The 20,460-nt window shown below is 47.6% G+C and overlaps 1 protein-coding gene across 16 annotated transcripts in view; it reads right to left on the bottom strand.

Annotated features, from left to right (window-relative positions):
- The window catches only part of TENM4 (teneurin transmembrane protein 4), a 1,515,223-nt gene that overhangs the window by 233,815 nt on the left and 1,260,948 nt on the right, over positions 1 to 20,460 (bottom strand). For all 16 annotated transcript variants that reach the window (XM_083499088.1, XM_083499080.1, XM_083499085.1 and 13 more), the window contains one exon: positions 1,634 to 1,886. In XM_083499088.1, the coding sequence (XP_083355214.1) occupies positions 1,634 to 1,886 (253 nt within the window). The remainder of the gene's footprint in view (positions 1 to 1,633; positions 1,887 to 20,460) is intronic.

Here is a 20,460-nt window from a genome sequence, read left to right as displayed (position 1 = left end):
GCCGAGGGCCTTCTGGCGGTTCCCTCACTGTGAGAGGTGAAGTTACAGGGAACCAGGAAGAGGGCCTTCTCGGTGGTGACGCCTGCCTTGTGGAACGCCCTCCTACCAGATGTCAAGGAAACAAACATCTATCTGACTTTTAGAAGACACCTGAAAGCAGCCCTGTTCAGGGAAGTTTTTAATGTTTGATGTTTTATCGTGTTTTTAATATTCTGTTGGAAGCTGCCCAGAGTGGATGGGGTATAAATATTATTATTATTATTATTATTATTATTATTATTATTATTATTATTATTATTATTATAGTCATACCTCGTGTTATGTTTGCTTCATGAATGAGACATTCTTTCAGGTTGCGTCCTGCGGCGACCCGGAAGTACCGGAAAGGGTTACATCCGGGTTTCGTCGCTCGCGCATGCGCAGACATGCAAAATGATGTCATGCGCATGTGCAGAAGCAGCAAATCACAACCCATGGGTGCACAGACGCGCCACCACGGGTTGCGTTCTGCTCATGTTGTGTACGGGCCTCCAGAACGGATCCCCTTTGCAACCATAGGTACCACTGTATTATTATACTAGAGAAGCTGGAAAATTGCTGCCAGTCCAAACAAACAATGCTGGACTATTCTATCGACTGATTGATTCCAAACAGTTATACTCCGCTCCAGTGCTATTTTTCTAGAAAAAGAGGTGCTGGAACTCACTACGTATGCTCGATGGCATGAAGTGACCATTGCGTTAGCGAAGCTTCTCAGGACACATTTCTGCAGAGCAGAGGAGCAACTCAGAGCTCAGTAGAGGAAGCCAAACAAAAATGAAGACAATCCGTCACTGGTGAGAAGATGGGAGGGAGAGGGCAAATTGCTCTGCCTTCCCACCCCCTTCTCTCAACAAGAGGGACAGCAGCAGATGGGGAAAATGTTTGCATTCTGCACCCCGGCAAAAACGAATTTCTGCACTAAGGAAAATGCAAATGTTATGCTCGGAACGTGCCGTGGGAAGGAAATCCATCTGCAAATATTGATCTGTTTAGCATAAATTGTATTCATTGCCGCAGATTCACACCTGAGAGAGCCACTGCAGGCCCTGGGCTAAGCGGACCGAGGGGTCCAGCTTAGGGCAACGTCGATTCAAAAGTTCGGCTTCAGAAGGGCAGAGAAACAGGCCTCATACTGTCCGGACAGCTGGAGGCGTCGCTATAAAATACTGTATTTTTTGCTCTATAAGACTCACTTTTTCCCTCCTAAAAAGTAAGGGGAAATGTGTGTGCGTCTTATGGAGTGAATGCAGGCTGCGCAGCTATCCCAGAAGCCAGAACAGCAAGAGGGATTGCTGCTTTCGCTGCGCTTGCTGTTCTGGCTTCTGGGATTCAGAATATTTTTTTTCTTGTTTCCCTCCTCCAAAAACTAGGTGCGTCTTATGGTCTGGTGCGACTTATAGAGCGAAAAATACAGTATATCCATGGCTAGAGATAATGAACATACATGCGCAAAGCCCAAATCCCCATTCATTTCTCTGGCGCATCACCAGGTGCCCTAGACATAACTTCCAGCCTTTTCTCTACATGCATGAGGACTAGATACCTGGCACAAACAGAGCATCTTACACCACTCCAGCCGAACAGGGCTTACCTGGTCTCAAGGGGGATGTTACTGTTAAGCAGCCAGTTGTCCTGAGCGTGCGTGGATTCTTGCGTCCCAGCTTGCTGCTCTCCAGAAAGGGAGTGGTCCGTCGGAGCGGGGCTGGGATTGCTTCGCGTGGTGAAGTTCCCTCGATTGAGAGAGTTGATGGAGGCTGCGTGATGTTGGTTTGGCGTGTGAGCATGGGAAAGTGGAGGCGGCGGGGTTCTGAGCCTGGAGTGGTTCTGAAGACTCGGCGGATGATCTGCAGGGAAAACAAAAAACACCCCACTGGTGAGTTTTGAGAACCATTTACTTTTGGACATCTCTCTCCTACTTTTCTTCCATCGTGGTATCTAATGCGTCAGGCACCTGGTTCTCTGGTGGTCCCCCTACAGGTGAGGCAATACCTTTCCAGCCACTCTTTTTGGTAAAAGTGTATGCAAGCTCGATTTCATATTGTTGCATTTTTAAATAAAACACGTGCATTCCCACTATCATCTTATACCCAGCACTCAATAGTCTCCCAAGAGGTTTTTGTAGCTCCTTGAGGCAATTTGCCAGTTTAATTTCACAGTATTTGCACCCCAAACAACTTGGGATCTTTAAAAAATAAAATAAAATACCGTATTGTCCCGAATATAAGACACACTTTTTTTTTCAAGCTCCGATCGTGAAAAGTTAAAGTGCGGCTTATATTCATGACATTACACCACTGGCAAAGTGCCCCCCCCCCGAGAGCAGCCTGGGAGTGAAGGGCAATGGTGCCCGTCCTGTCTATGGCTCCCAAGCCGCCAAATTTTAAAGGTGTGGCATATTCGCAGGTGCATCTTATATTCGGGCCAATATGGTATTTAAAGCTTTTTAGTTCAATTTATTAATTGTGCACAGGAATATCACTGTTTGGATTTGTGCACAGGAATATCATCTACTTTGTGCATACAGTCTAAGGAAAGGAGATTGATGGCCACAAAAGAGATGCAGAAGTCTCATAAGTCTTTGCATTGTGTGGCAAGTTCCCTCCCCCATGTGAAATGAAGACACTGGACACATTATTTAAGGTTAATGGGCATAAAAAGGCCACAACTTTATTGATTACAGAATTGAAAGGTATTGGCCTTAGGCATTGGCTCCTAACGACTACCCGGCATGGAGACCGGGAAGGGTTATCCACAAGCCGTGGGAGTCCTGTTGAAGTACGCCAACTAGGATCCCACGGGTGTCACCACTCTGGGGCGTGCCGGAGGCCCTTACCTCCCTAGGTTTCGGACAAGGCAACGCCCCCCGGAGTCCTCTACCGGACTACCCTTTCCTTGGGGGAAGGTGATGGTGCTTCCTTCCCCCCATTCATTTGCATAACCGTAGACCCCTGCCAATGCCTAACCGCCAATACCACGGAAGTTGTGACGTTTGCTACGAGGTAGGCTGAAAGTGCGCCAAATTGGAAAAATTCCTACCAGGCCCCTTGCGGCGACCAACTGGAGTCCATAGCAAGGTCATATCTAGCTAAGCCTAAGGGTGGGTGGGATGGGAAAAAACCGCTCAGCTGGCAAGGGGAAAGAGGGAGGTCCCCGGGCGTGCCTGGCCTTAAGTAGGCAAGGTCACGCCTCCCCTGCCCGCCGATTGGCGGGCCGGGTAGCAGGCACGCCCGGGGATTCCCTGGATCTCGCGGGGGCAAAAGGCCAGCCCCCGCGTGTGTGGGAGGGGATAACCCGCAACCCCCTCTCCTCCCAAGCTCGGAAATGGCTCTCTCAAACTCACCCTTAATTTGGGTGGTTGGGGAGGCAAAAAGACAGAAGGGAAGATTTCACCAATTAAGTTTGGAAAGAAGCAGTCAGGTTTCTTTTAGCTCGACGAAGCTAAAGCATCCTTTGGTTCTACTTGGCAATTTGACGCAGGTATAACGGTTGTGTTGCCTGCTACGGCAGTCTATCTGCTTCCACTATGTAATGCTTACAGTATTCATAAACAAACCAAGTATGATACAGACCCTGTAAGTCTCTGCTGCTCTGTCTCATGCAAAGCAAGCTACCTCACTTCTGACATTGCCCCTGGCTCCCAGATATATATTGTCATAATCGTATTTCCTGCAAAGTTCCTCGTTTACTGGCTGACTCTTCCTACTAGCCGCAACCCAAGTTAGACTCTGCTTCTATAAAGCTGCTAGGTAAATTCCTATTTTACATCCTCGTGATGCGGTTGCTATTACTGACAATGACTTTTGAATTAAGGAAGGCGGAAAGTGTCGCTTCTGTTCTCTGTTTACATAGTCTCTCCAATTTCTTCCCTAAATGCAAAGCAGCAAATTTCTCCAGCTCCTGCCAGTGTGATTTCCCCCCAGAGGGATTTATAAGGTACATTCCTTTCCAGATCGTCATTTACTATTCCACACATACCCCCTCATCCTGAGCCCTAGAGCCTTTCGACGATATTCATGCACACTTATGTCATGTTTCAGCATTGCAAGCGTAATATACCTTGACTGGGATTAAAAAAGGGATTTCTAAAGCTTTTCTCTTTTTCTCGCTCTTTTCAAGTTCTCAAATCGGAGCCCTTAACTAAACAACCTGTGAAATCTGAGTGCCGCAAAGCACCGCAGGAAAGCAACGCTTTCGGAGAATACCTGTACCATGACACACCTTTTAGACTGACAAATTTATTATGCTGTATGTCTCTGTGGACCAAAGTCCAGGAAAGCTCTCCTGCAATAAATGTTCCAGTCTTTCATGTGTCTCAAGACTCCCTCTGTTGTTTCAGTTGCGAGACGCTAACACGGCTACCTCTCTGAAGATTACCACCTATATAAGGTTTGCATTTTCCCAAGACTATTTTGCTGGATCAGACCGAGACTTGTCTAAATTCTGCATCCACAAAGGGCCAGCCAGATGGATATGGGAAGCTCACAGCCAGGGCTTGTAGGTAACAGCTGTTCTACAGGACTTCCCCCAGTGCATCCTATATAATGCCATTGAACATGCAAGTTTCATTTATGCATGTTTTAATTGTTGATGTTTTTATTCTCAAATCGCTTCTAGATATCACATAGGAAGAAATTCGTAAATGGGGCTAGCTAAATGAAATTGTTAGGGTCTAGTATGAAGACTTTTGAATTATGGTGCTGGAGGAAACTCTGGAGAGTCCCATGGACTGCAAGAAGATCAAACCTATCCATTCTAAAGGAAATCAGCCCTGAGTGCTCACTGGAAGGACAGATCCTGAAGCTGAGGCTCCAATACTTTGGACACCTCATGAGAAGAGAAGACTCCCTGGAAAAGACCTTGATGCTGGGAAAGATGGAGGGCACAAGGAGAAGGGGACGACAGAGGACAAGATGGTTGGACAGTGTTCTCGAAGCTACCAGCATGAGTTTGACCAAACTGCGGGAGGCAGTGGAAGACAGGAGTGCCTGACATGCTCTGGTCCAGGGGGTCATGAAGAGTCGGACACGAAAAGTATGAAGACTCTCTCTGAACAGAGGTAACAGTGGTTAATTTAGAACTGCAGGAGCTCACCATGACAGTCCCCAAAGAGAGACAAAAAACACAGACGTTGTTTTATAGACAGTGGTAAACAGCATAATGACCACTGTATTAGGTTCTGTGTGACTGCAATCCCATGTGTCTTTTCTTCAGAGGAAACTCGGTGGCACTTACTTTTGAATGCATAGATTCAAGTTGTAAAACACAGTGGTTCCCCACCCCCAAAAGGAAATGCAACATTTAGCTTTTAATGGAAACGTGAATAGGCTTGCAAGGAAGTGCAAACTGCCAGCAAGAAGCAGTAACCCCATCAAAGAAAGGGAAAGACGTACCTAGCCTCTGCCCAATTCTTGCTCTCATCTTCTGACTCCCTCTATGCTAATCTGTCATAAAGAAACTTGAAAGCCTAATTATCACCTCATTCACTTGCCAGAGCAAGGAGACTCTTTCAGTTACCAAGCTGCAAGGAAAATCTTGTTCCTGTTTTGCTCCACTGTATTCCCCCTGCATTACACCGCTGTCTCTGAACATGAAGTTTTCACTGAGCCATCAAAGCTAACAAATTAAAATTCTTCCTTAAAGTCACCTGAGTGAAGAAGCCCTTGCCAATTCCACAAGTTAATTTAGATTTCACAAAAAGTGCTTTGCAAGAGCCAAATGGCGATTCCTGAAGTCACTATGAGTTAAGTTAGCAGTAATATTAGAAGAAGAGTTTGGATTTGCTCTCCCGCTTTATCACTACCCGAAGGAGTCTCAAAGCGGCTAACAATCTCCTTTCCCTTCCTCCCCCACAACAAACACTCTGTGAGGTGAGTGGGGCTGAGAGACTTCAGAGAGAAGTGTGACTGGCCCAAGGTCACCCAGCAGCTGCATGTGGAGGAGCGGAGATGCGAACCCGGTTCACCAGATTACAAGTCCACTGCTCTTAAGCACTACACCACGCTGGCTCTATATTAGGGAAAACGATTCTTGAAACAACAGAGGTACTGTTGCTGGTTAAGATTGCAACAACAGCCTCCTTTGCACAAACACAGTGGAGCTGGCCTTACTACTTCACCTTCAATGAAGCAACTTGGTCCTCTGTTGGACCAACTTGGCCAGTGTGGTGTAGTGGTTAAGAGCGGTGGACTCGTAATCTGGGAAACCGGGTTCGCGTCTCCGCTCCTCCACATGCAGCTGCTGGGTGACCTTGGGCCAGTCACACTTCTTTGAAGTCTCTCAGCCCCACTCACCTCACAGAGTGTTTGTTGTGGGGGAAGAAGGGAAAGGAGAATGTTAGCCGCTTTGAGACTCCTTAAAGGGAGTGAAAGGCAGGATATCAAATCCAAACTCTTCTTCTTCTTCTTCTTCTTCTCCTCTGTCTGAGTGTGTGGGTTGGAGGAGATCGAGACGCTTTAAAAATGCAAATCAGTGATATTACCTCAAACCCCTCCTGAGGAGGTAACTGAATAACTGATTAAAGAGCATAATTCTCTCTCGCACACACGCGCTTATCTTTTCCAATCCTGAGCAATGATTATAGCATAATGAAATACACATTTCTGCAGTAAGAAAATAACATTTGTGCTGCATTAGCTCTCCCAATGTTCCCCTCCGAAACGGCACTCTTCAGAGTTATATAGGAAATCAGATTAACAACCTACTTATGCCTCCATTAAAGTAATGAATCAACACGGGGAGGTTACTTTTTTATGTCAGCCAACTACTTCCCGTCCCTTATTTTTACAACTACAAATAATTACACAGAGCAGCTAGCACAACCTTTAGGGGCTTTTTCTGGAGAGGCTGAGTCTCCTGCGTATTTTCGACGGAGATTTCAAATCCGGGAAATATCACAGTTGCGGTGCATGGGGGAACGAAAATAGCACGCCCAAGTTTTCCCTCGCCCCCCCCCCCCCATGATATATACTACACATACTCCCTGTGAGACATGCGGCCAGGAAAACAATAATTTATTTATTTGTATTCACAAGACGCCTGATAAAATGCATTCTCGAGGTGTTGAATTAAAACTTGAATTCTCGAGGTGTTGAATTAAAACCTGAAAGTCGGTAGAAAAATAGCTCAACTGTGGAACTGTAAAGGTCATTACAAAGTTTCCTGTAAGTGAGAATTTGGCTGCTTCCAAGAGACCTGTTTGCGGGGCATCCATCCTGATTCGTCGGCAGAGAGATTAGACGACACTGGCCCTTTAGAGAGCACTCATTATGCTCTGTTTGTGGGGAGGTTAGCTGATCTTTCCTTGTCACTTTCCTTATCGCGAAAAGTCCTTTCGGGGTAGTGGTTTTCGTGCACAACCACGTATAATGGTGCAACCCAAATTTGCCAGTACAGTTGTACTTTGGAAGTCGAACCGAGTCCATTCGACTTCCAAAATGTTTGTAAACCAAAACACGGCTTCTGATTGGCTGCAGGAAGCTCCTGCAGCCAATCGGAAGCCGCGGAAGCCCCACAGGACGTTCAGCTTGCAAAGAATGTCTGAAAACTGGAAAACTCACTTCCGGGTTTGCTGCATTCGGGAGTCAAAACATCTGAGTACCAAGGCATTTGGGATCCAAGGTATGACTGTACATGATTTGAATCTCAAAAATAGGGATACTCTAGAACAGAGCTTTCCAAATTGTGTGTCATGACACAGTGTGTCGGCTGCATTGTGTAGGTGTGTCACAGAAACACTCCCCACACTCCTCCGGGGCTGGAAAGGGGTTAGTTTAACCTCTGGTTTGCTTGTAAAACTGAATTAAGGTAAAGGGACCCCTGACCGTTAGGTCTAGTTGTGGACGACTCTGGGGTTGTGGCACTCATCTCGCTTTATTGGCCGAGGGAGCCGGCGTATAGCTTCCGGGTCATGTGGCCAGCATGACTAAGCCGCTTCTGACGAACCAGAGCAGCGCATGGAAACACCGTTTACCTTCCTGCCAGAGTAGACCTATTTATCTACTTGCACTTTGACATGCTTTCGAACTGCTAGGTTGGCAGGAGCAGGGACCGAGCAGCGGGAGCTCACCCCGTCGCGGGGATTCAAGCCACCGACCTTCTGATCGGCAAGTCCTAGGCTCTGTGGTTTAACCCACAGCGCCACCCACATCCCATTATAAACCTTTAGGTGCTGGGTAAAAACATTCCTTTTAAACCAGGCCTTTGGTTGATCTTATTGACATCTAACACCCTTTTAGAATGTGAATGGGATTCGAACTGCCAACCTTCTGATCGGCAAGCCCTAGGCTCTGTGGTTTAACCCACAGCGCCACCCACGTCCCAATTACCGTGTCGCAAAAGGATGCATGTCTAAAAAATGTGTCGCCAACATGAAAAGTTTGGAAAGCTCTGCTCTAGAAAGTGCCTTTCCCCCCGAGAATGGGCTAGATGGCCAACACTTGGGGTCAGTTGTTGGAGACAGAAAAGGAAACAGCTGCATTGGCCATTGTAGAAACAAACGACTTGTTGCACTGCGTTGAAGCATTCCTCACTTGCCCCAGCCTCACTCTGACCCCGCAACTTCTGTGCTTTCCTTTTGGATCGGATTCTGCACAGGAACAGCTGGAGGCGAAGTCAGGAGAGGGCAGGCATTCTAACCTAGTGTTTTGGGGTGGCATTAGCCGTCTTTTTGTTTCTCTGTTCATCATTCGCCATCAATTCTTTTTACCCTTTAGAGAGAGAGAAGGAAAGAAAAGAAAAGGCAAGGGGAAACTTTTCAGCCCATACAATTTGGAACAAAGCCATTTTTGTTCAAAGCTCTCCAAACGGCAACATAAACTAGGGACAATTTCTGTCCGGCGGCTGCAGCTTTGACACCCAGCCTGTCAAAATAATTTATAGCTTGCTCTCTCCTGCCCCAGCCACTGCTTCTTCACAAAGACCCACTGATTTCCCCCCAACGCCCCTCCCAGGCTGGGAAACCATGGGTGCACTTAAGTGTAAAATTTCTTTGCACAGGTGGAAAGCCTTCTCTGCTTTGGGTACCCATGTTTTGGAAGCAGAAGTTGCTGTGACCTTTTAGCTTCTTGAAGGCATTCCCTGAATCGTGGCCGGCAAGTGTGTGTGTGTGGGGGGGGGGAATGCACACACAGCACATCGAGGCCACTAAAACAAAGACAGACACACAGTCCTTGCTTTTCGGCCTTACAGTCTAAAAAGACATGTCAGAAAAGGAAAAAGGGTGTGGGAGGGAGAAGGGGGGAATCAAACTCGTGTGTAAGTTCTTAGTTATCGAAAAGATAAAGATAAAGGACCCCTTTTTGAATTATGGTGCTGGAGGAGACTCTTGAGAGTCCCATGGACTGCAAGAAGATCAAACCTCTCCACTCTGAAGGAAATCAGCCCTGAGTGCTCACTGGAAGGACAGATCCTGAAGCTGAGGCTCCAATACTTTGGCCACCTCATGAGAAGAGAAGACTCCCTGGAAAAGACCCTGATGTTGGGAAAGATGTAGGGCACAAGGAGAAGGGGACGACAGAGGACGAGATGGTTGGACAGTGTTCTCAAAGCTACCAGCATGAGTTTGACTAAACTGCGGGAGGCAGTGGAAGACAGGAGTGCCTGGCGTGCTCTGGTCCATGGGGTCACGAAGAGTCGGACATGACTAAATGACTAAACAACAACAACAAAGGACCCCTGGATGGTTAAGTCCAGTCAAAGGTGACTATGGGTTTGCAGTGCTCATCTCGCTTTCAGGCCGAGGGAGCTGGCATTTGTCCACAGGCAGCTTTCTGGGTTATGTGGCCAGCAGGACTAAACCGCTTCTGGTGCACAGAGGACCGTGATGAGTGTCAGAGGGCACGGAAACACTATTTGTCTTCCCGCCGCAGCGGTACCTATTTGTCTACTTGCACTGGTGAGCTTTCGAACTGCTAGGTTGGCAGGACCTGGGACAGAGCAACAGGAGGTCACCCGGTCATGGGGATTCAAACCACCGACGTTCTGATCAGAGGCGTAGGAAGGTCAGGTGGTACTTGGTGCGGAAAATTTATTGTCACCCCCCCCCACGTTGATTTTTTATAGGAAGGCCCCAGTCCTGCAAAGTCCTACTGGTCACAGGGCCTGGCTCCTGCACTCACTCCTGACAACTGGACACAGTATTCTGGGTGTAGTCAGACCGAGGCAGAATAGAGCGGACTATGACTTCCCTCGATTGGGAGACTAGACTTCTGCTGATGCAGCCTAGAATAGCATGAGCTTTTTTTTTAATTAAAAATTGAAATTTCTAACCATTTTAGGCTGGGGTCTCTCCTGCACCTGAGGCACCAGAGATTTGACCTCAGACTTTCACCATGCAAGAGAGATACTCTGCCAGGCACCAGGCAGCGTTGAGACGGGTTGGACTAGATGAGCCTTTAGGGTCCCTTCCAACTTTACAGTTCTATAATTCTAAGATTTTATGACCCCCACTAGAATCCTCGGCAGCAGGAAAGCCCTGTATCCCTATGAATCTCAAAGAAAGGGCATGAAATAAATTTTTTTTAAAGCCCAGATAAATATGTAAGCATCTTCCTACCTTGCCAACCCTCAGAAAAACTGGTGATGTTCCTTTACTACCTGCTCCTGGTACCAAACGGTACCACACAAAGGGAGAGAAATGACAAGAAATTGGTATAATTCCAGAGCAGAGCATAAAGATATATTATCTGTAACTCAAGGTGCACATTTCCATTTCTCCCTCTCTCTTTCTAGAGAGAGTGAAAACTGCGTTCTGAAGCGGTCTCCTTCATAAAAGCCTATAAATTAAACAATAGAGCGAATAACTGACTGGAAGGTTTTATTGGTCCTAATGTAATACACGCAATTCAGCCGGCTTTTGGGGGGTGGGGGCGGAGACAGAGACGGGCTCAAAATTTCATTTCGAAAGGAAAAGGGTACAACAACATAATAAAAATGAATTAAATTAATAAGGATTGGAATCCGGCACACCTTGGGAAGCCTGCGTTTCAAGGCGAGGGCGGAATTGTTGCTGACAGAACCCAAATTAGTTTTACGCCGGCTTTAACCCACAGAGGTCCTAAATAACTTCAGACGTCAGGCACAACACCAGGCTGGCTTGGCCTGAGAACGCCATTGGGTGAAGCTCTGGTGAAGGGGGAAGGGAAGCACAAGCGGACCCATGCTTTGACGCATGCGCGGCTCCACTATGGTGGAAGCAGAACTTTTGACTTCACCCTCTGTCAGGATTACGGGAGGGTTATAGCTCAGAGGCGGAGTGTAGAGGTTCAGTCCTTGACATTTCCAGGTAGGGCTCAGAGAGGTGGCCATCAGCTCTTCCCAAAACCATGGAGCAGGCATAGGCAAACTCTGGCCCACCATTATACAATTCCCACCATCTCTAGCTAACAGGCCCAGTGGTCAGGGATGACTAGAATAGAATAGAATAGAATAGAATAGAATAGAATAGAATAGAATAGAATAGAAGTACTGTTTTGGGGGGCAGGGGTGGGGGTGGGGTCCTGAATGGGGTAACTGTGCCTGTGAAGGACCGGGTCCGCAGCCTGGCAGTCATTTTGGACTCACAGCTGTCCATGGAGGTGGTCAATTCTGTGTCCAGGGCAGCTGTCTACCAGCTCCATCTGGTACACAGGATGAGGCCCTCCCTGCCCGCAGACTGTCTCGCCAGAGTGGTGCATGCTCTGGTTATCTCCTGCTTGGACTACTGCAATGTGCTCTATGTGGGTGACCCAGAAACTGCAATTAATCCAGAATGCGGCAGCTAGACTGGTGACTGGGAGTGGCCGCCAGGACCACATAACACCAGTCCTGAGAGATCTGCATTGGCTCCCAGTACGTTTCCGAGCACAATTCAAAGTGTTGGTGCTGACCTTTAAAGCCCTAAATGGCCTCGGTCCTGTATACCTGAAGGAGCGTCTCCACACCCGTCATCCAGCCCGGACACTGAGATCCAGCACCAAGGGCCTTCTGACGGTTCCCTCATTGCGAGAAGCGAGGTTACAGGGAACCAAACAGAGGGCCTTCTCGGCCACCCGCCCTGTGGAATGCCCTCCCATCAGATGTGAAGGAAATAAGCAGCTATCCTATTTTTAAAAGACATTTGAAGGCAGCCCTGTTTAGGGAAGTTTTTAATATTTAATGCTGTATTGTTTTTAACATTCGATTGGGAGCCGCCCAGAGTGGCTGGGGAAACTCAGCCAGATGGGCAGGGTATAAATAATAAATTGTTGTTGTTGTTGTTGTTGTTGTTGTTGTTGTTGTTGTTGTTGTTGTTGTTGTTAATAATACAATATGCATGTGTGCTTGGGCCCAGGGTCTTTTGCCCCCCCCCACTACTGACTTCCTGTTGCTCCTCAGTTTCAAAAAATAAAAATAAAGAAATTGTCCACAGATTCATTGGAAAAAACCTGGTAACCATAGTTTATTTTATAATCAACCCACCCTTTAAGCAACTGGTTCCAGGAACACAGATGGAGAAGCAAATTCCAGGCATTGCGGCTTAATTGCTCCGCATCTAGTAAAAGGACCATATAGGTATTTCAACTCTTTTGTGGAGTGACATTTTCAGAATAATCTGTTCTATAGCCACAGGAGCACTGACCTTTCAGGAGAAGCAAGAGATGTACTTTTCTATTATCTAGCGACTTTCACCCTACAATATCAAGCAGGCAGAGCCAGCCACGGTGAAGACGTTAGACGCGAAAGAGGCATCCATATCCGTTGCCCGTGTGCTCAGAGGCGAGCCCTGCACATTTCAAGAATGGCCCTTCCTTCCTGTGGAGACGGCCACAGCAACAAGGCAGCTCTGAAGCAGGAAGTCTCTGAGAAGCGTCACGAGAGCTTTCCAATCGTCATCTGGAGGCAACAGAACTTGTCCCACTCACCTGTGCACATACCTGCACACCCCCCGGCTGTATGTACCTGTGCTTTGGAAAGTAAGAGAACTCCAGGCTCCCAGGAAACCCATAGGCAGGAAGCCAGCCCCTCTTGGCAAACGTTGCAAGTGTTGTTCAGGGCTAGGTTGCCTCCAAACGTAAAGGATTCCTATCATCTTCCTGACCACAATACCTCAAGGACCGCCTCTTTTCCTATGAACCCACTCGGTCACTGAGATCGTCTTCTGAGGCCCTCCTTTGTGCGCCTTCTCCTCAAGAGGCCCGGAGGGTGGCAACACGAGAACAGGGCCTTCTCTGCAGTGGCTCCCCGTCTGCGGAATGCTCTCCCCAGGGAAGTTCACCTGGCGCCTTCATTATACACCTTTAGGTGCCGGGTAAAAACATTCCTTTTAAACCAGGCCTTTGGCTGATCTTATTGACATCTAACAACCTTTTAGAATGTGGCTTTTTTTGGAGGGGGTTATTGGGTTACTGCTTTTGGTTTGATTTTGTATGTTGTGGTCTTGTTATAATCTGCCCTGAGATTTCCGGGTACAGGGTGGTGCATAAGTTGAATAAATAATAAAGAATTATAATAACCAATGGGACCCCTGACCATTAGGTCCAGTCGTGGCCAACTCTGGGGTTGCAGCGCTCATCTCGCTTTATTGGCTGAGGGAGCTGGCGTACAGCTTCCGGGTCGTGTGGCCAGCAGGACTACGCCGCTTCTGGCGAACCAGAGCAGCGCACGGAAACACCGTTTACCTTCCCGCCAGAGCAGTACCTATTTATCTACTTGCACTTTGACGTGCTTTCGAACTACTAGGTTGGCAGGAGCAGGGACCGAGCAATGGGAGTTCACCCCGTAGTCGCGCGTCATCTCTCCAGCTGGGTGAGGGTCGCGGGGGGGCTGCTTTAGCCGTGCGCGCGCTCTCCCAGCTGGAGAGGTGACGCGCGACTATGGCAGAAGTCTCTTTAGCCGCACACCACCTCTCCAGCCGGGAGAGCGCGCGCGTGGCTAAAGCAGCCCCCCGCCACCCTCTCCCAGCTGGAGAGGTGACCCGGGACTATGGCAGAAGTCTCTTTAGCCGCGCACCACCTCTCCGGCAGGGAGAGTGCGCGCGCGGCTAAAGCAGCCCCCCCCCGCGACCCTCTCCCAGCTGGAGAGATGACGCGCGACTACGGCAGGAGCCTCTATAGCTGCGTGTCACCTCTCCAGCCTGGGGAGCGCGCGGGGGGCTATGGCAGGAGCCTCTCCGCTGCGCGCCTTTCCCCGCTCCCCGACCTCCTCTTTGGGGCTGGTGGTGGGCTTCCCCCTGCCAGCCCCAAAGAGCAGGTCGAAAGGAACCTGAAGCCTGGAGAGCGAGAGGGGTCGGTGGGCGCCGACCCCTTTCGCTCTACAGGCTTCCAAGGTAGCCGCCTGAAGGCACCTTGTTTTAGAGGGGGAAAACAAGAGGGGGAAAATTCTCTCCCTCTCTGCGCAGCGCCTCCTGCCGCTTCGCTGAAGGGGTGCTGGGCAGAGAGGGGGAGAATTTTTTTTCCTTGTTTTCCCCCCTCTAAAACAAGGTGCGTCCTATTGTCCGGTGCGTCCTATAGAGCGAAAAATACGTTCCGGAGGTCTGTACTTAACCTGAAACTGTTTTTAACCTGAAGCACCACTTTAGCTAATGGGGCCTCCCGCTGCTGCCACGCTGCCGGAGCACAATTTCTGTTCTCATCCTGAAGCAAAGTTCTTAACCTGAAGCACTATTTCTGGGTTAGCAGAGTCTGTAACCTGAAGCGTATGTAACCTGAAGCGTATGTCCTTTTATTTAAAAGGCATTTATTTATTTTATTTATTTTATTTATTTAAAATGCATCTCTGGGTTATTTGTGGGGCATAGGAATTCGTTCATCCCCCCACCCCCAAAAAATATAGTCCAGCCCCCCACAAGGTCTGATTCACAGTGTACCGGCCCCCTGCTGAAAAAGTTTGCTGACCCCTGCACTAACGTGTTGCGACACACAGTTTGGAAAGCTCTGCCATAGTTAATGCTATTTCCATTCCCACTGTGAGTGTTTCTCCTCCTTGCAAACCTCTCGCCAGCGAATTGTTGCAAGAGCAAGCTACAATCAAGCAATGTACTTGAGATCATATAATTGCAGCACTGGAAGATTCCCCAAAGGTCATCTGCTGTGGCGACCATAACCTAGGTTTAAGGTGCCATTTGACAATTAGCTTGTATCAGTTTCTAACACTGGTCAGTGGTGAGCAGGGTCACGTAGGGATTAAAGGGGGGCGCGTTTGAACAAGGAAGAGCACACATCTCCCGTGTTGAGCGATTGCGAGTGATGTCACACCCATAACTTCTCCTATCTTGTGCAAAGCGGTTATGTAGCGGTACACACCTTCCATTGTACTGCTCTATTGCACTGAGCTGTCTTAATTTAATTGCATTAGAGTCTATTAGAATGCTTAAGAGATAAGGAAAAAATCCATAGCATCTCTGTCTCTCCCTCTCGCCTAAACAATCTGATTATAAAAGTGGCATGGTAGTCAAAATACATTAGGCCAAACAAACATACATACACTGCAGATGGCCTTTCTCTCTCCCCCGCCCATTGTTCCTCTGCCATTGACTTACTCGGAGGGGTGGTGGTGGAGAATACTGCTAATTACACTGAGTTGCATTGATTCCACCACCACCCCAATCTCCCCCAAGATTACCGTGTCCTCCCAGACTCTTAAATGTTTAAGGTTAGAATAAAACTGCCGTCTGATACCAGTTGAAGAGTCACCTTTACGGAGAGGTGAATCTGTCAAGCTCAGCAGCGCCACTTTCCTGCTTCTTAGGCTCTGCTTTCGAAACAAGCTTCCAAAAGGGACAGGAAGCGCAACTCTCCTGTGCCAAAGGAAGCACAGAGATGCAATTGAGCGAGACCCCAATGCACTCGGCTAGGAAGCACAGAAGGGGCAAAACGGCAGATCCATCTCCTTCCGAGCTTCTGCTCTGGCCAGAGACAGCAGACCATCCCATTCCCATATAACACTGGTCTTGAAAGACCTACACTGGCTCCCAGTATGTTTCCGAACACAATTCAAAGTGTTGGTGCTGACCTTGAAAGCCCTAAACAGCCCCGGTCCAGTATACCTGAAGGAGCGTCTCCACCTCCATCGTTCTTCCCGGACACTGAGGACCAGCGCCGAGGGCCTTCTGGTGGTTCCCTCACTGCGAGAAGCCAAAGTTACAGGGAACCAGGCAGAGGGCCTTCTCGGTGGTGGCACCCGCCCTGTGGAATGCCCTCCCATCAGATGTCAAAGAGAAAAAAATCTACCAATCTTTTGGAAGACATCCCTGTTTAGGGAAGTTTTTAATGTTTAATAGGTTATTGTATTTTAGTGTTTTGTTGGAAGCCGCTCAGAGTGGCTGGAGAAACCCAGTCAGATGGGCAGGGTATGTATGTATGTATGTATGTATGTATGCATGTATGTATGTATGTATAAATAAATAAATAAATAAATAAAATTCTGGGTACACCTGGGGAAATCAAAGGACAGTTCTACCCACTGGAGCCAGAGGCAGGAAGAGACACCAACACTGGGATAACTTAATTTTCAGCCCCCACCCAGCTGCCTCTCGCAGTCGCAGAAAACTAGGAAACGGTCTTATGCTACATCAGACTGTTTCCTCATCTGTTCCAGCGCCACCTTCTTTGAACGGCTTCAGCTCTTTGGGGTCTCCAGCAGAATATTTTACATACTTCCTGATCCCTTTGCAAAACAGAAATGCTGGAGGCTGACCCATCAGAAGAACTTAAAGAAGCAAAGTCACTTGATCCAGGGACAGTCCACAAACATACCAGAAACTCCAGTGGGTGGAGAATGCTGCAGTGAGACTCCTTGCGGGGTCCTCGCTGTGGGATCACATTCACCCGGTGCTATACCAGCTGCACTGGCTCCCGGTGGAGTACAGGATCAGGTTTAAGGTGCTGGTTTTAACCTTTAAAGCCCTATACGGCCTAGGACCCTCGTACCTACGGGACCGCCTCTCCTGGTATGTCCCATGGAGGACCTTACGGTCTTCAAATGAAAACATCTTGGAGGTCCCGGGCCACAGGGAGGTTAGGCTGGAATCAACCAGAGCCAGGGCTTTTTCGGCTGTGGCCCCGATCTGGTGGAACGCTCTGTCACAAGAGACTAGGGCCCTGTGGGACTTGACATCTTTCCGCAGGGCCTGCAAGACATAGCTGTTCCACCTGGCCTTTGGCCAAGGCACAGCCTGACCCCCTCCTTTGGCAATCCTCACAGAACTCTGGCCCAATGGTTGCCATTAATTTGATTTTGAACTGATTTTAGAATGAATTGATTTTAGAATGCTGTATTACTTTACTGTTGTTAGCCGACCTGAGCCCGGCTTCGGCTGGGGAGGGCGGGATATAAATAAATGTTTTATTATTATTATTATTATTATTATTATTATTATTATTATACATATTGGCCAATTCTAACCCCTTTTTCTTCATGGTGACTCCTCCTGCTCAGGCTGCATAGGAAAAAAAAAGCATTTTGGTTCTGGAAATCCATTCTGATTGTGAAGGTAAAATATAATGGATAGGATTCTACAGGATGGGGTATTAGTGTGCGGACACGGTCCATATCCAATGATCCCCAGATGGTGGAGATGTCAGGTGCTAGCCTGGCATCTTGACTTGGTTCCAAGTGGTCAAAAGCCAGGTGCAAAATGTGCCTGGCGCCTGGCTAATTTCAAACTCAGCGGCTATGCTCCCCCTACGCAGCTGGAAGGCAGCAATGATTCTGAATACAGTGGTGCCCTGCAAGACGAAATTAATTCGTTCCGCAAGTTTTGTCGTCTAGCGAATTTTTCGTCTTGCGAATCACGAAATCCCATAGGAATGCATTGAAAATCAATTAATGCGTTCCTATGGTCAAAAAAAGTCCAAACAAAGCCAAATTTGGTACAACAAGAGTTTATTAACTGCTCTTTAAAGTCACACATACTGTAAAGAGCAGTTCAAAAATTGAAGGGAAAATAAATTAACTTTATAAACAAAACATCTCTTTGTTTTTAGACAAAGGAAACAAAGTCGCGAGACGTTTTCGTCTTGCGAAACAAGCCCATAGGGAAATTCGTCTTGCGAGGCAAATCGAAAATGGAAAAACCTTTCGTCTAGCGAGTTTTTTGTCTTGCGAGGCATTCGTCTTGCGAGGTACCACTGTATCAGCTGCTGAAGACTGCAATAGGGGAGCGTGCTCCTGCTTGGAGGTTTCCAACAGGCATCTGCATCTGGGTGGGGGGGCACTGTTAAAAGAGGATGTTGGGTGACATGGGACACTGGCCTGATCCAGCAGGATCTCTTATTATAGCAACACCCTAGAGGTCCCGGGCCCTAAGGAAGTTAGATTAGCCTCAACCAGAGCCAGGGCCTTCTCAGCACTGGCTCCAGCCTGGTGGAACGCTCTGTCTCATGAGACCAGGGCCCTGCGGGATCTGATCTCTTCCAAGACAGAGTTGTTCTGCCTGGCCTTTGGCTCAGAATCAGTTTGATTCCCTCCCCCTTTTTCTTTTTCCTTTCTCCTCCTATGATGAGATTGCTCCCTAATTGTTTTAATACTGTATCTTAACCTTTTAAATTTAATCAACTTGTTTTTATTATTGGTTCTTAGCCGCCCTGAGCCCAGTCTTGGCTGGGGAGGGCGGGGTATAAATAAAAAATTATTATTATTATTATTATTATTATTATTATTATTATTATTATTCACTTATTGCAGAATTGGAGTGGGCAGCTCCAGGGCATCGAGGCAACAAACCTTCCAGGCCTACAGTGTCAGGTCAGAGCTAATGCTCTTTGAAATATATTCATTAAAAAGGCAGGCCACCGAGATGGAAATCAGATCAATAAAATAAGCGCCTAGTAAAAGGGATGGAGAGGAAGGAAACAGCCAAAAAGCATCTTGACAGCTGGCGGCTGCCTTTGCAAGGTTTCAGATTTGTTAACTTTCCCAAATCCCAGATGTGCGACGATTCCTGTTCTTTCCCCATCTTTCTATCATCTGCTGTCAGGACACAGGCTAATTGTATGTTATTGCAGTAATTCTCGTTTGCAAGTGGTCTTTTATATACCATGCTGTTTCTTTTTTTTAAAAAAACAACACTTGTATTACATGGTGCAATTGCTGACAATTTTGACCAGAGGAAATGTTAGGAAGAAGTAATTAACTCAACAGGAGGACGGATTCTGCTCTCCTGTTATATCCCCCCTTCCTTTGCTCATTTCTCCACCCCTTTCCTCCCATGCTTTATTCGTGCCCTGAACCTGGAAACGAACTTGCCCCATCAGTTTAATATGAGCACTCAGCCTCTCCACTTGCCTCTTTCGAAAGACACATATTTTGTCGGCAAAGCTGCATCAATCTGCAGGGACCTTTTTGTAGTCAAGCTTGGGCTTTTAACAGGTACGTGATAGGAACAGATGAATCTGTTGATATAGGTTTCTCTCCATTTACCATCTTCATAGTCTTCAATTCAGTTCATCACAGTTCTGCACTGGTATAGGATTTATTTTTTCTTAAGTCCTGACAAAGAATTGTCACCATTTTTTCCATAACATGCATGTAAAGGTAAAGGGACCCCTGACCATTAGGTCCATTCGTGGCCGACTCTGGGGTTGCGGCGCTCATCTCGCTTTATTGGCCGAGGGAGCCTTCATACAACTTCCGGGTCATGTGGCCAGCATGACTAAGCTGCTTCTGGCGAACCAGAGCAGTGCACGGAAACGCCGTTTACCTTCCCCCCAGAACTGTCGCTATTTATCTACTACACTTTGACGTGCTTTCGAACTGCTAGGTTGGCAAGAGCAGGGACCGAGCAACGGGATCTCACCCCGTTGTGGGGATTCGAACTGCCGACCTTCTGATCGGCAAGTCCTAGGCTCTGTGGTTTAACACACAGCGCCACCCGCGTCCCTAACATGCATGTATTCCCATGCAATTTTGCATTTGCTTATGCCGGATTTAAGGGTTGCCACATGTCTGAGTTTTCCCAGACCCATCCCGGAATCGGACTGTCAAAATAGCGTCCGGGCAGACTTTCACTTTTGGGAATATGGCAACCCTAGCAGTTTTACTTTTTTCTCAGTTGGAGAACTGCATCACAAAATTCGGAGGAGAGCAATTCTCATTTATTGTTTTGGGAAGTGCTAATTAGGTAGGTCCGCATGAAAATGCAAACTGACCCAAATTCCATTAAAAGCAGTAACATTCAACATATCAACAATCAACAAATATTAAAACAACCTTTAAATGTACTATGTCAGTAGAGCAAGGAGAGCTCATCCGTTAGTCGCAGCTGGCCATAACCAAGTCCATTTCTCCTCAAAATCTCATGGGGAAAGTGTATATTTAAATGGCACTGGAAGATCTACAATGAAGGTGCCATGTGGAGGGAGTCCCATATATAGGTGACCCCAAACGAAAAGGCCCTCTCTCATGTCGCCACATAATAGGCTACATTCAACAGTGGCACAATGAAAAGAGCCTCTTCTGCACATC

This window comes from Podarcis liolepis (assembly GCF_965112155.1).
Source record: "Podarcis liolepis genome assembly, chromosome: 4".
Lineage (NCBI taxonomy): Eukaryota > Metazoa > Chordata > Lepidosauria > Squamata > Lacertidae > Podarcis > Podarcis liolepis.
This window is presented reverse-complemented; position numbering and strand designations above follow the sequence as displayed.